Source organism: Orbicella franksi, chromosome 12, assembly GCF_964199315.1.
Source record: "Orbicella franksi chromosome 12, jaOrbFran1.1, whole genome shotgun sequence".
Taxonomy (NCBI): Eukaryota; Metazoa; Cnidaria; class Anthozoa; order Scleractinia; family Merulinidae; genus Orbicella; species Orbicella franksi.
In genome coordinates, this window is record NC_138156.1 from 26,627,759 (window position 1) to 26,644,179 (window position 16,421).

A 16,421-nucleotide genomic window follows, 5' to 3' on the forward strand; every position below is an offset into this window, starting at 1 on the left:
GGGGGGGGGGGGAGGGGAAGCGGGATGTATTATATGTAGCCAAAATAATCTATTTTTACACAAGACTGATTTGTCCGGCTACAACCAGTAGAGTAGGTTGGTAAAGGTGGGTAGGTTAGAATATTAGCTGGAATACCGCTTCTTGTGCAAAGGAAAACAAGTGTGGTTAAATTAAAACTTGTGAATAGTGCATTTTCAACATGTGCTAAGTTTGTGGTGTATGAGTTAGGAGTATTCGACTCCGTGTAGCTACAGTTGGTCTCGAAGCTTTATTGTTTCAAAAAATGTTTTTTACTTTAGTCAGTCTTCCTTGGCGTGTTTTCCCCATTTATTAGTTTTCCTTTCAGAAACAGTTCAGCGCTTTTGATTCAGTTTCTACGGCTCAATTGTTTCTACTTTTGTCGAACGAAATTTGTTATGCAGAAAAACGCCTGGTGACTTGCGTAACCAATGTGATAAAATCGTGTTGCGTGCGTGAAACAAGTTTTGAGATCGCAGATAACGTTGAAAGAGACAAATTGCCCAAATTTTAGCGCTGAGGTGTTTTTTCTATCTATGTTATTACAAAAAGAATATTTAGAAAATTCCGGCACTTGATATACATAAGCCATTTTGGTACATTACTTTGATACATTGAAATGACGGCGATAACTTGGACACGACGTAAAACTGATTATGGAGGCTTTGGCTGCGGAGCTCTTAAGAGACCCCATTTAAATCACTTTGAAATTAACGACACAAAAATATTGTTTTTCGTGATATCGGAGAAACTACTGATACTGTCGACCCTCGTCGCATTTTTAAAAATGTTTTGTCTACAAAACAAAGTGCTCGACTCCAATATGGCGGCCATCTTAGTTTGAATAGCAATGCGAATGGAAGCGGGAGATTGCGGTTTTGCTCTCATTCTCTTGAGAAGAACTGTTTAGAGCGTGTGGGTTTTGATAACGATAAACCGCAATGACGTTTGCGCTGTTCAATTTTCCCCTTTTTTTTTCTGCGCGCATTATGACATTTTTCTTCACATGGGAACGTAGGCAATTGGTGTGAGTTAATGACTGTTATTCATCTGTACTCTCCTTCATGGAAGATTTTTTCAGAGCTTTTGCTGTCTATTTTTTCGTGCGATTAAGTTTGCCTTCTATTCTTATTTCTCGATCTTCTTGTTTTACACCAAGCAATCGCCAAGTGTCTCAAAACAACAGCAACAACAACAAAAAATGGGAAATTGATGGTATAATATATTCGAAATCCTTTAAAAGTATCATAATTTCAAGGTGTTTTTTTCCAATTTTGTTATGCTATAAAACTCTTAGTGATCAAATTTTATTTTTACTACAACATGATCTTCGTTGTATTGAAGGCAGTGGATGTGGTAGTCTGGTACATAAGGTGTGATAATTCTCATTACTTTCTCGGGCAGCTACAGCTATTAGCGAGAATTTCCGATGGATTTTTACACAAATCGGCTTTTACATCTAGTAGCTGGAGAAAGTTTTTGTTTTGTGATAGTAAACCTTTCATATGGTATTGAAAAAAAGAGGAATTAAATTGGAATACGTAGCGATTATTCAGGTTAATTTTGTAGATCTTTAGGAAGAGTGAGCTATTGGTAGAAGTGCTTTCTGATTACAAGCGCTAAGCTTTGATCATTTCATAAATACTTTTATTCAGTCTTCAGATAGCTTAGTGCTTTGAATGTTAGAAACAGTGAAACTAACTCTTTAATGCCCGTGGAATTAGTTGGCTCAATTTACGCTCAAATCGTTTCGCGAGTTAATGCAAAATCTATTAACACTAGTTTCAGTTTCTTTTTTTCTTTTTGCGTAGCTAATGAAAGTTATTTACCTTTCGGTGCCGCCAAAGCGAAAATAACCAGCGTGTCGAAAAGGTTATTCATTGGTAATTTTAACAACCCAATGGTTAAATTGGATACATTGTAAATTCTTCGTGGGAAATAATGCAACTATTCACGAATCTCCGAATCAACAAAACATTTGTAAACATTAGAGGCGTGTGTCTCACTATCGTTAGTTTACTTTGTATGTTTCTGTATGCCAATAAATTCAGGGCTGGAATTTCTTTTTTAGTGTCAAATGATGCTTACGATCGATTTTGTGGTCACAAAAAGTGTCGAGCGACATGATGCTCGGCAAGTCTTGTCAATAATTTTCTTGTTTTATTTTCGCTTATAACAACGATTTTTTTTTTCACCCTTATACATATGATAAATTTGCATGTAGTAATATCAAAATCTATCGACTCTTAACAAGCATGTTTTAACGCAGTAGTTAATGCCCTGGTTATGAGACTTGTGATTCCAGAGGAAAGCTTAAGTGTTACATGCCTTATGAAGACAGCGATTCGGATTGCATTCATGAAGTTCATGCCATTTTTTTTTTCACAAACTATTTGGCGATATGGAAATTCGCAGTTTGTTGGCAGCTGTTGTTATGTTTAGTTATCACATTGCCCCGAAGGCATAAGATAAGCGATTTAGTGCTCTTGTAATAAATAAATGTTAGTTCGTTGTTTCAAACTGTGCACCCTATTTTCAATTCCGAAGGGGCAAAACAAAAACGGTTCTACGATTTCAAAATAAAAATAGTCTGCAACAAGACTTCCTAACAACAGAGTTTTTTCATTTCCATATTTATTTAGTTTCGTTTAGTGATAGTATTGGCCATTATAGACACGAAAGATAGATTTTCGAATTCTTTTCTCCTTGCTGAATCGCGAGGTTGTTTTATTTTTTGGTTAACGAACGTTAATAGGAGCGATTTGCAATCTGAAGGGAAACGTAGACAAAGCATTCTTATCTCGAGTCTCCAGCGATAGGACTTTTGTGATCATGGTTTTTGATTACGATTGTTTGTTCAAAGGTTTTTGCCATCATTAAACTTTAATATGTGCACCAGAATTTACAGCTTAAAAGTTGGTTCTTATTGAAGTTGGGAGTTCAAGCTACAGGATATTTACCTTGCAAAGTAATTTCGATTAAAAAATGTCTTCCAAATTAGCTGAAAAGCGTCGAATTGAGATAATTGTAATGAAAAAAACCCATCTGGTGCTCGCTTTCTCGAAGTAATTTATGGCTGTTTGCGGAGGTGTATAGCTAGTATACATTTAGTGTTTGCCAATTGAAATCTTTCGCGGAGAATTTCCCTTTCGGTTCGGTTTTGATCTCCACAGTGCGTCGTGATGTTTATGTGGAAAAAGGCAATTTTCTTTAAGGATGTAATGATACAGCCAGCACTTGGGTAAAAGGTTAAGCAATTTTACGTTATAATGTACTCCGTAATTCTTTAACACCGCCCACTCTCAATCTATAACTCCATTATTTTTTCGATATTAACACTTGCTTCAGTTTCGCTCGGCTCATCATAGGAGCAAAAAAAACTAATTAGTAACCTTTCGATTCCGTATTACCATTAAAATCTACATACACCTAAGGACTTTCTGCGCGACGTTTTCGGTATTATATTGCTCGAGGCTCGAGTTATGTGTTTTAGAAAGTGTTTTCAGTTTTGAAACAAAAAAAAGGACGAATTTGCTATTTCCGGGTCATCTTGAGCGTCGCAGGTGCATTAGTTGTTCTACAACAATAAAGAATTCCATTTCTTCGGCCGCTTTGGCAATGTGCAAACACAACTTGTACACGAGAAAGAAAAAAATTTGCATGATAATAGATTATCTGGAGCAAATGGGGCTAGCGTTCCAAACAATACGTTTTTCTCGTTTAAGTAATATTCTGGTTTTCGCCCTCTTAGATTCTTCGTGTTTTTGTGGATGGTTTGTTTTTATGGAAGTGCTGTAAATTGTATTGCGGTGGTGACTCCGAATGAAGTTCTTAATGCGCTTAATGACGAGTTATTCTAAGACTGTTTTGACTTTCGATTAAAGTGTTTTAGTTTTTATACGTGTAAAACATTATCATATTTTTATGTTTTATACTTATATTTTTATCATATATTTTTTTGGTGAGCCCGGAATCTTTCTCCAAGACAGAACAATGCTTGGGAAACACGTTACAATACTTCTTGGATGAGAACGGTTTAAAGTTTAGAACTTCAACGAACGACGGTTTTTATTTGAAATTGTCAGACAAGTTGTGATTGCCTGTGTTCTCTTGTAAAAAATCTAAGTGTTGTTGAAATTCTGTCGCAGTGAACAATAGCTCATGTTAATTTAGTTTGCGTGGGAGGGAAAGACACGTCACTCAAGCGACAAGCGCGCGCATTACCAATAAGCGAATATACAAATGGAATGAAGCTCTGTAGAAGCCATAAAACAGCCATCACCAAGCACTTCACTATATCGCTATTTCAAACAAGATGCTGACACGAATGCGCGTTTCTTGAGAGCAGGCGAAGCATCTGAAATCTTCTCGCTGAAGACTGATGGCAGAGAAATTTACTCTCGGTTGGCAGCGGAACTCCATGGCGCCAAGAAACGATGAGTAAAAAACTGTCAGACTGTCAGCGAAAAAGAGGAATTATCCAACCGGTCTTTGGCTGTGTTTTTCAGCCGGATAAACGAGGGATTGCTTAAATAAGTGGCCTTTAGAGAAGATGTCAAAGACCGGCAATCAAATCACATGGAAAGACCAGCTTATAGGCGCGATTGTGGTCATCTTATTTGTTATAACTCTAGTCTTAAACTTCTTGGCACTTCATTATACCTATGTCAAAGTTCGCAAGCCTTCGCTGAAGAAAATCCCGCATCTTTTGGTGGGCGCTCTGTCTTTGGCAGGGCTTGGAATTGCCTGTTTTCAGTATATACCATTCATCTCGTCTCGGTTCGCGGGTGAGTGGTCGCGCGACATTGGCGCGTGTCACTTCGTCGCGTTCGGCGTTCTGTTTTTCGGCACGTTAACCATCTCTCTGGTGGTAATGATGAGCTTAGAGCGACTTGGCGCAATCGTCTTTCCTTTCTACTACAAGGAGAGCGTCACTTTTCACAAGTGTGTGGTGTTGCTAGTCGTCTTGGTTCTGTACTCCTTTTTACTCGCCATTTTACCGACGGCGCTCAACAGAGTCGAGCTGAACGTCTCCACCGGCGTGTGCAGCTACGCGGTCGAGTCTCACAACACGGATACCAAGGCGGTGGTGTATGTGATGTCGACGCATTACGTGCTGTCAGTGCTAGTAATGGTGCTATCTAACATCACCGTGGTCTACACGCTGCATGTCTTGGAGAAAAAATCTCTCTCCGATGTTTATGATCAAGATAGCAGACCCGAGAAAGGGACACGCGCGAAAAGCTCTGGTACCTCTGCCTGCGTGAGTTTCGCCAAGATGGTGGCGCTGATGGCCGTTTGCTATTCAATTTGTTGGACTACAATATTGGTAAGTGCTGACTATCTTTTAATTATCAGTGTATAGGCGAGTACGTCCATTGACCGGCGAATTTATGCGTAATTTGGTATTATTTTTTCGCGCGCCCGACCTCTGGATATCTTTGCTTTGTTTGTTTGCTAATGTTATTATAGATTCCATCTTGTTAATGTTATTGTAACTTTTCCGCGCGTGTACAAGTTTGGTTAGACTGTTTTCACCAACATGTTTCTTTCATTAACTTAGTGCCGGCTGTACAGACTTGATCAGTTTGGTTTTTGTCGGTTCAAGCTGCTTCGCTTTAAGTGACCGGAAATCCAAGCTCGGAAATCAGGAAAAAATAAACCTCTCTAGCCCGAAATTTCACCGAGTCCCTCGTGTTGTTGTCGTGGTTTGTTTAGGTAATGTGTGGCATTAAGCTGGTTTATCGACCCAAGGAACAGAAAAACGCAAAAAAAAGTCGCTTAGAAATGAATACATCGGGGCGTATTGTTTAGAATATACTAATCAGTATAAGAGACGAAGGGTAAGCTTTGAATTGATGTAGACATCAAAAACCTGCAATAAAAAGCATCACAACACTCAGGGTAAACCCGCGTTGGCCGAAAGAAGAGTTGTAAATATCTCTCGATTTGAATTTTCAGTCGTCTTCGCTAAACACTTCGTAAGCTATTAAACTAAAAGCGCGTCATTGTGTTTTTCTTCTTCAGACGCAGAGGCTAGTGGTAATTAAATCGAACTTTTTTCAGATCAGTGAAAATTAATATTTTCCAATGAAAATTATTATTTTCTGTCGGTCGTCTCGAAATTTCTCGGGAACAGCTGTAGCTTGTGGTAGAAATATTAACAGGGATCGGACCAGTCGTGAAACAAAAGCAAGCGCAGAGAATGAATGAATTTGTTTCCTCTGAAACCAATCCGTGAGGCAAACCAAGATAAAACAAAAATTGCATAATGATGTCCCCGAGGACTTGCTTATCTCGAGCTAAGTGATCGACCATCGCATCAACCCGATTCAGCGTGCGTCAGTGTGTAATAGAAGCGAATTGAAGTCTGATTACAACGCTCTCAGCCGAACAGCGGCATCTTTCCATTATTCGGCGCAGAAATATCGGAATTATATTTCCTTATTACGGTTAATTTTTATCACCTTTCACCACTTACAGAATTTATGCCAACGAGAATTGATAAAAGAGCGGAGTCCACATGCACTTTGTCGTGCGGTTGGCTATATTACTTCCTCAAAAAAAAAGAAAAAAAAAATAGATGAAGCCAAGATTTCATTGACGAGTTTATCACCAGTGCTGTTCTTGGTTGGCTGGGAAATTGAATAAATTCTTTTCATATTCCTTCGATGACGCACTGTAATTGGCGACTAGCCTCAGTTGAGCACCGATAGGTTTTTTTTTTTTTTTTTTTTTTTTTCAGGGCTAGCTTTTAGTTGATACATGTAGTTGCGGGAATCTTAGTGCTAATAGGCATGATGTATTGAAGTCGCCCCAATAGCTAATGTATTCATCTTATCCTGCCACTCTTTTCGCGAAGCTCGTAGACTATCTTCTCCGACTGCATTTTAATAAAAATACCGACTCATTTGACCATTTAATTGACGGTAAAAAATTGACGGTAGAAAACCCCATCAAACGTCAATACACAAAGATATACATTGATTTTCCCGCAGCCATTGAATGCTTTGAAACGTGTAAAAATTTGCATGCACCGTGAGTAAGTACGATGAACTTTCGATGAAAAGGGAAGCAGACGAAGCAAAAGACTGACGGCTTGTTGTTAATTTGTCCGTCGACATAGTTGCAGGCAACGTTATGACATTTTTTCACTGCTGTTTTCCCATTTTATTGAGCAAGACATTAAAATATAGCGGTGAAACTAGACGAGTAATTGCTAGTCGCTTGTTGATACCAATAAATATTTTATAGCATTTCGCTAGCTCCCGCTATCTCGTTTAATTCGCGTGTAACTATGTGAATATTTGAACCAAGTTGACCCACTGTAGAGTAAGAGTTTAAAATTGACCGAAAGATCGAAAGTCTACAACCTTAGGCTGTATTTTTTGCTACTCGCACAGAAATTATGATTTTGTTTTTCCGTTGTTTTTCTCAATAATTAATTAAAGTTAATTGCCTAGTTTTGCTAAAATAACGGAACGGTTTTCAGTTGCGGTGAAAGTGAAAAAGCTAAGATGATTTTTTTATCTTTTTTCTGGCATCACATCCTGTATTTTAAAATGAACTGCCCGCGAGCAAATTTAAAATTGAAATAAATGACGCTTTTTTGAAACAGATACGACCGTGTTTTCCTTTTCTTCTTTACATTGTTTTATTTCAACCCTCTAGAAAATTGCCGCCACAAATTCTTACAATGCAATATCCTTTTCTCACAGAAAATCCTACATGCTAATATCCGCTAACAAATCACAATGTAATGGGTGCAAAAAAAAAAGGAAGGTAGAATAGCAAATGAAAGAACTTTACAATTTTTCTTTTGAGCGCTAACTTAGTTTCACCTTTACACCTGGTGGGTGGTTTTCGCACGAAAACGTGGCATTTCGCAGAATTGTGAAGTTCAGCGGGAAGCTTGGCGGGAATCAAATACAACGCATTTTTTTTAAATGTTATTTTATGCAATCTGCGCAAACTTTTGTTGCTTAATGAAAATTTTTCATTCTCGATCTCATGAAGCCTCACTATTTTCAGGCAAAAGAAAATTGTAGGGAAATAAATTAAACCTTATTCATCACAAATTTAAGTGCGAGTTCGCTGTTTATCGTGTTAATGAGAGGACTTTGTGCTGTTTTGTCTTTAAGTAAATATTATTGACATGCTTTTCGTTTAATATAAACACAACACAGCTAAAACGAAACTTGAAATATACATTTGTAACTCAATTTTCTCTTTTTTAATGACATATGGGAAGTTTTTCATTTTAAAAGGAGACATTTCTCATCAAGATTACATGGCGGATTTGGCCATTTTTACGGATATAAGAGATCAAAGTTCTGTGAAAACTAAACCACATCCCATGGATTAATTGCATTCCCCCAAAGTCGCTCAAATCTCCAAGACGAAACATGGAGTTGTTTGTTCATCCGTTAACCCAAAGCCCAGTCTAAATAAAAATTACAGGAAGAAACGTTCTAGCTTGTACAGCACAATCCACGACTGGATTCCTTATTTTTGCAGAATACGAGTCCTCCTGTTTGCCCCCCACCCCCTCCCCCTCGACCTGTACTCCTACCAGGGGCGGATCTCCAATGGGCGCAAAAGTAGTCGAGACACTGTTAGAAAATGACGCTTTTCGATACTTAACCTCTTATTCCATTTAATTTGCGGGCCCCCCAATTCAATGTTGTGTGGTGCTGTGGTCTGTGCAGTCTAAGAACTAGAGAAATCAACGCTGTTTGGGGCAAGGGGGAGGGGGGAGGGGGGCGAATGTTTCCAAGACGCTCGAAAATCGAATTTCACTGTGAACTGTCTCAACACTTTTGTCGCGTACTGTAGGATAAATGGTGACTGATTTCATAAAATAATCCCCGAAGGCGCAATCTTCTTGGCTCAGGGGTCCTGTGCCATGATCCCCCAGGGAGTGTATTGGATTTTAACTCCCTCAAGTCCTCTTTCCGGGATGTTAAACCGATTTCCGTAAAACGGTGAAAACTTATATGGATCCGCGCCTGACTAAGGTTTTACGGCGATTAATTCGTTTGCAAGTGGAGAGCTTAGATGAAAGTGTCAAATTTTGGGCCTTTGTCATTTGTTGTCAGATCATTTCCAAAGGTGGTCTGTTTTTGTTTGTTTGTTTGTTTTTTATTACGGTTATATCCCCCTCCCGATATAAGCTCTCCCTGTTATATACTGTTTAGTTCCTTCCCCCCCAGGAGGTGGAAAGGGCCCCGTTATATATATGCTCTCCTAAAATCCTTAGGAACTTGTGTAAGCCCAGGGCTTAGATATATAAAGGCAGTTAAGTAATGTCATCTTTCGTTCGTTTATGAGACTAGTTCACGCGCATACTCAACGGATGGGAACCGCTATTAACCTGACTGCGAGAAAAAGTAACAGAACATCCTCAAACGCCTTAGGCAAACATGACATTGCTATTAACTTTTTATTATCTGATAATCTAATCTCGTTCAGGCCTGAATTTTTTTCAGGCTCTAATTTCACAACTGCCTTAGTTGTGTTTATAACTGCGATGATCAATCATGTCGTCATATCTTTCTCCGGAGTTCAAATATATTATCTTTCATATATTCACTTGTATTCTTCACAATCTACGGGTATATAACGAACTCACAATATAATCAGCTCCCAGTTGGCTTGATAACTCAGTTGCTGGAGCACTGCAACGGAATCGCAGAGGTCATGGGTTCGAATCCCGTTCAGGCCTGAATCTCACAACTGCCTAAGTTGTGTATATAACTGCGATGATCAATCATGTCTTCATATCTTTCTCCGCAGTTCAAATATATGATGTTTCATATATTCACTTGCAAGCACGCATAGTCTTATAGCCATTTCAAAAAAAAAAAAAAAGTTCAACTTTGGAACTAACAAATTTCAAATCATGTCCGCCTCCTTCACGACTACCAAAAATCAAATTGCGAGATATTGAACTGAGCAACTGAAACGAATAATTCATGAAAATTATGGCTGTCATTTGAAAAATCACACTCTGTGATCTCTTTCACGGAATTACAAGTTTAAACAACTTTTACAGACTAATGAACAGTACACATGCATGTACTGGTTAAGAACTTTCATTTGGACTGTAGTACATGAGGATTTCATCCACAAAATTTGAAACGTTAAAACCACATAGGCTCAGTAACGAAGACGAGGCTTCAAATCAGTGTATTCTAGTGAGATCGCTGGTAACAACAATGCAAGTCTTTTTTTGTTTGTTTGTTTTTTGTTTTTGCTTTTTTGTGTTTTGTTTTGTTTTGTTTTGTTTTTTGGTGTGACATGGGACGCATAAGGTAAATAGAGAGGGTTACGTACTCCTGAAAACCAGGGACACGGGCATATAGCAGAATAAATTGTGTGGGCAGAAAACCTGCATTTTCAAAAGTTCAACGCAAGACTTGTTTTTTGGATTTAGGATGAAGATCAAAAAATTCTCCCCAATAAAAGATGTCACGATCTCCATGAACAAGATTTTGCTCTTTGAAGTGTCGGTATGACCAGCAGAGTCTCATTTTATAGCTCGTAGAGTTACTGTAACCACTTTGAATTCAGCGTAAGACAATACAGAAAAGGCATCGTAACTGAAGGGCTCCAGTAAAACGTACGTGGGGATTGAAGGATAAAATAATTCTCAGAAAGCTTCACTCCGTTAGAGCCTACCCTTTTCTAACCACACGTATATAAATAAGCTATAAGGTGTGTTAGAACAGATCAAATCGCTTCTGTGTACTTTCAGAAATGACATTGTACACAAATTACACCATCAGGATTACATCAGTGTTTCTTACCATGTTTTCCTTCACTTTCAACATGGCGCAGTTTCAAGACCAGCGCGAACGGTTTATTTAATAACCCTTTTATTTCTTGCCATATTTTCCTCCACTTTCAACATGGCGCGATTTCAAGTCCCATCCCCGAACGGGTTCTACGAACGTAACACGGACATAACTGGCAGACGTTCTTAAATAATCTTTTTATTGTTAAATTTCAGATGCGAATCGTTATCCTATACGCTTATAACTGGCATAACAAGTACTTCGACCAAGTGGTGCTGGTGCTGACCACGTTGGATCCTCTTATAAATCACTGCGTCTGTCTATGGACTATGAGAAAATACCGCGATGGCTACGCATCCTCGCTGGGCAAGGTCTTCTCTTGCTTCAAGCCTTCGGAGGAAGGGATGTTTCGTTCCGCCATCACTCGGATCAGCTCTATATCCAGGCGTTCTTTTAGTCGCTCGTCTTCTTCGGCTAGGTCATCCTCCATGCGAACATCAAGAAGAAAATCTTGTAAGTTTGGAGTTGCACTTTTTTAGATATAAAGGAAAATTATTTTTAGCTCAAATTGTCGGCCATTTCCTCGTCCTGTATTCATGGCTTTGGGTTACTGATAAAGAGCGGCGAGACTACCGCGCGATATTCATTAATTATATCATTTCTTGCAAGGAGACAAGTCTCGTTCATCTCGTACGAAGCCTTAAAATCTTAGTGCACTAAGATAGATAATCACCAAAGGAATTACAGTGATCCATAGAGGACTAAAGATGGATCAGAGGGGGAAGATTGTTACGAAATTTACGAAAGAACTGTTCTTTTTTTTTTTTTCCGTGCTAATCTTTGCCGGCAGAAGGGCTGAGGAAGAGACAAAATTGAATTATTTTATAGATTAATGGAAGGAGTTCGTTGTCATGTGTAAAATGCTGCCAAAAGAAAAAAAAAAGCTTATCGAGCTGTTGAAAAATTAGAGTAATTTACAATTTCAGTGGTTTTAAAACCACGATAGTTCCGCGCAATGACGAGAAGATCGATCACTTTTCCGAAAAACGTTCCGGTCGGTCATTTTCAATTGAAGATTGTAGTGTATGGTTTTCTGGGCGGCTGGTTTCCCAAGATGATATAGTGTTTGCTATTTTAGCCGGAATAAACGTTCTTAAATCCATTGTCAAACCAGCAAATGTGCCATTTAGTAAGCACTTTATTTCTGTTTTGTATTAAAATGAAGTTAATTTATATACGCCCAGATTCGATGTCTCTTTACAGCTCTGCTGCATTTTTCATGAAAAAAGTTAAATTCTGCCGGGCCTAAAATTCAGTTTTTCTTTGTCCTTTAAAAACGGTCGTTTTTATGCCGGTTCGTTTTCAACTCTGGGTCGCGAAAAACATTTTTCCTTCCTCCTCAAATATATTTTTTCCACCCCCTCAAATTCGATATTCAGAGAGGCCATCAACCATTCAATAAGATCCGTGATGGCCCCTTACCTGTTTTTTTTTTTTTTTCCTTCTTATTTTCTGATTCTGGCATCCAAAAATCATTTGCCGTTTAAAGAAAGCAGTAAACGCCAGTCCCTGAGTGCTCAAAAACTCTGTGTTTTGCGACGTGGAAAAGTTTTCGCAAAGATTTTATTGCGTGGTGAGTGTTGGAAAAGAAGCAAACATTTGTCATTAACAGCCATAAAACCCGTGTCCATGAGATGCGTGGTAAGACGAGAAACACGAAATCTTTTTCCTTATTATACATAGTGACGTCCGTTTTATTTTTTATATTATACACGGTTTATTCAACGTTAAGTGTTTCTATATCATTCGAGTGCAAAGGAGATCTCTTATCAACTTATGATAAAATGAACGTCGATTCGTTTTAAGTTTTCACCAAAATAAATATTAACTAAGGTTAACAGATTGCAGTCAACGTCAGCGTTTCACGAGACCATATCCCGCGCCAAACAGTCGAGTGGCATAATAAGCGCCGCTCCACGCTGTGTGGAACCAAAATTAAAATTTTCTTGCTCAGTCAGTCATGCATGATTCGTTAATTGTCTCCTTGCGTGTGGCTAAATCGACTAAGTATTGATAATCACTATATTTCACCTGTTACCCTTCCCTGGACTTTAAGGTCAATAAATCGTGTATCAGCCCGCCGAGTGATTTATTACTACGCTATCAAGCACGGTTGTTTTGAATGTTCAATAAGTTCTCAGGTTCCCACGTCTGATTTCGGCATTTCTTTTTTTCTTACAGTGCATTCACCATTCATAGAAAACGTCTCGGCAAAGTACTTCCAATCATTAATTTTGAAACTGCAAAATGCGACACCTTGTTGATGTTACAACATGCTGAGTTTAAAGGACAGTTCTACCACTCAATTACCAAGTCGCCATAGATTACTTAGCTTTTATTAATACAAATTTCTGACTCGTTTTTATTCCGTGCAAGCGCGCTTCGTGAGTTTTTTTCTCCATCGATCGAATATTTATCTTTCAGTGGTTAGTTAATCCAAAGATTTAGTAGTAGATAATAACTCTTTCTCCAGTTGAAGTTCGTTCTTTGATAATTTTTACCCTCGTCTGTTTTGATCCCGCTCCCATTACTGTTTTCGTGCATTTCTCATATTTGTAGTTAAGGAAATTTTCCATGTTGATCGGTTTTCGTGTTTTCGTGATCGAATTGAGTACGTAGTTATTTTAAGTTGTTGTTCAAAGCGAAGTACGTATATTTTGAAATATAATCACGTCATATGGAGCTTTCGTGGTTTGTGATCGCGTTGTTTCCATGATTGTCATAAATATTTAACTGCAAAGCTTATGTTGCACGCTACTGGTTTTAACTGTTTCTATCAAAGAAAACCTGATCAGTAAGTACTTTCAGTCGCCTATTTCTTATATCCTTCAAAATGCGAAACTATTGGCCGAATTTTCCTGATAATGCTTCGGTAAACTTTTTCGGAAAAGTCTTCCCAGAAACGTGATCACCAATCACCTGCCATTAATACTTCGTCCATTTTCTTCAACTGTTAATAACTGAAAGATACTAGGTTATGGATCCACTACAAATCAGAGCCGGGTTGTTCAAAGCCTGATTATGCTAACCCAGGATTAGCGAGAATTTTGATTGCAGTTTTGCAATTTTCGGTGGGGTTTTCTGTTTAAATATTGTTTGTCTTCCAGTGTTGAGCGTGATTTATCTCAAAATACACAAAACATAAGAAGTAGAATATAATTTATTCAAGAAAAATTTATGCTTCGGTTAAATTTTAATCCTAGGTTAGCGTTAACCGACTTTCATACAACCCGGCCCTGGTATTTTTAATTTGTTTGAAGCCCAGATCCCACTCTGTGTGAAGTAAAAGAACTCGTACCCAGATTGCACTCTGAGTGTAATGTATAATAATGGTCTGGGCGGTAGAATGTTCAAATAACAGTAGATTATCAGCTATAATCTCTGCTGAGGGGAATTCAATTAGTTTTAATTGTTTTATTTTTTTTTTCCTTTTAGCCGCCGCACATACGTACAAACAAGTGGCTCAGAATAACCCAGATGTGCCGAGACCCATGCCGGCACCAGTTCGTGCGGAGATCCAGTCCGACCCCAAGGAGCTTGTAGAACAGGGCCACTCAGACGATCCTTAACGATGGCCGGCCCATCATGCTAGAGGTGCTACAATGGTAATAGTGACCTTCCTCAGGACCACGGGGACTACTCCGATATTTACAACGAAGTTCAGACGATCGAGGCGCCAGGAATCAGATTAAGAATGTCTATATCACCAAGCTTCATTTGATTACGACCTTGCAATTTTCATCAGTTGATGTACTTGCCCATATATTTAAAATGTAGAATGGAGTTGAGGTAAAATACTTATCCCAACTAAAAGCTGATTTGCCCAAAAACATCGAGGGAAGTTCTGCCAACCTTTCACGATGCGCTACGGTATCCGTTAACATGTTAAAATTTCAAACACGAAAAAACAAATACTTAGAAACGTTTTGAGGGCGTATAATAGAAGGGGCCTCCCTAGAAAAAGCTAACGCTCACAATACTTTTAAAGTTGTCCTCTCAGAACTATTCCAAACAAAAATGAAGGTGATATCGAACTTGACCATAGGCTGTTGTAATGTTTGGGGTGGTTTAATTTTCTCTCGACTGTGGTAAAACCAAAACCCAACAGAACATATTTGGACAATCACAACAACACGGGAAAAACACGATGAACCAATCAGACCTCAAAGAAAAAGCTTCCAACGGGTGCCAAGCGCGAGAAAAGAGCCATTAGTGCAGCGCGCGGGAAAACAGCCAACCGGTGCCAAGCGCGGGAGAGCTTTCAGCAGAACTGAATTTGATTCTGCTTCTGATTGGTTGAAAAAAAAAAAGCATTTCCTGATTGGTTACAGTCCGTTGCACGTCGGACATTTTTGGAACCAATCATTATCGAGAACGTTAGAAATGCAATTTCTTTGGACACCTCGAAAATCACTGTAAGGCCTGTTTTAGTTACGTCTACTAATCCAACCCGTTAAGAATATCGGTCGCCCGTGTAGGATATCAAAATTCCAAGAATGACGTGGTATCGAGCAGTTGAAAACTGCGACAGGAAATCTAGAAAAGCACCTCATTATGTCATGATGGCATATTTATTTAGTTATTTTTCAAATGTGTAAAACGAATAAAAAATAGTCTCACACTTTTCCGTCTTTTATGTTATCTATATTAGTTATGCAAAGCTTTTGACTCGTATTTCATGGAATATCCGACGAGTCACTTGTAGTTCCTCAGTGTACACACAATCCTTTAGGCGAGTGTGTTGACCAGGTAAGTAACAAGTGTGACATTCCTTGGAATACCACGAGAAAGCGTTGCATTACTATTTTATACCATACCGTAGAAAATACGGTGATGGGACCGGCGCGCAGCGCACAATGGGAAAGCTGGGTGCCATACCGTGGAGTAATACAACGGCTTTCCTGTGTTGATTGGCTGTATTTTAAATGCAATGTATTAGGCTTGCAGTCTAGTAACCTTTTCTCTTAAGATCCAACGAGTGCTGAGCACGAGCGCAAAAACTCGTCCCGACCCCACACCGCGGTCTCGACCTTCGCCTCCTTTTGGGGGAATCTATCGTAGTTATGTTGGGCAAGCAAGGCAGGCCGGTCTGGATCCGCAATATTTTGTCCTTCCCAAGGGCCACCCCGTTGCATTCGGGCTTTTTTAAAATCCCCCGCGGATAACAATTTTACTAACTGCAATCGACGAACTCAAGATAAAATAATGAGAGGATCTGTGAACAGACTAGATCCGCGACAAAAGCCAGTGAGACTATGACGGCTTCGTAGAGCAAGCGATTAGTTACCAGTAGCTGGATTCATAGAAACGCTAATCAAAAGCTATATTTAAATGAGTTGTCTACAACCAAGACTACACAGCGTTTGTGCCATGTCGACATTGCAATGACAAACTGCTGATCTCAACTTTGGTAGAGATTTATATTCTTTTTGTTTTTACATTAATATCCAGTCAAATAAGTTAATGTCGTTCCCAAAAACAGATATATATATATATATATATATATATATATATATATATATATATATATATATATATATATATAT

General features: G+C 38.7%; 1 protein-coding gene across 1 annotated transcript; it reads left to right on the plus strand.

Annotated features, from left to right (window-relative positions):
• The first annotated feature begins 13 nt into the window (after nucleotides 1-13).
• On the plus strand, nucleotides 14-16,336 carry LOC145464514 (uncharacterized). Its single transcript, XM_081448426.1, has 3 exons — nucleotides 14-5,348; nucleotides 11,031-11,328; nucleotides 14,311-16,336. Exons 1-3 carry the CDS (start codon nucleotides 4,572-4,574, stop codon nucleotides 14,442-14,444), a joined length of 1,209 nt encoding a protein of 402 aa, XP_081304552.1. The 5' UTR covers nucleotides 14-4,571; the 3' UTR covers nucleotides 14,445-16,336.
• The last annotated feature ends 85 nt before the right edge of the window (nucleotides 16,337-16,421 follow it).

Bases quoted from the DNA above. Each gene is read 5' to 3' on its own strand.
- LOC145464514 (XM_081448426.1), top strand. From the start codon at position 4,572: ATGTCAAAGACCGGCAATCAAATCACATGGAAAGACCAGCTTATAGGC. The intron at 5,349-11,030 runs GTAAGTGCTGAC...GTTAAATTTCAG, and splicing joins TTTGTTGGACTACAATATTG to ATGCGAATCGTTATCCTATA. The intron at 11,329-14,310 runs GTAAGTTTGGAG...TTTTCCTTTTAG, and splicing joins AACATCAAGAAGAAAATCTT to CCGCCGCACATACGTACAAA.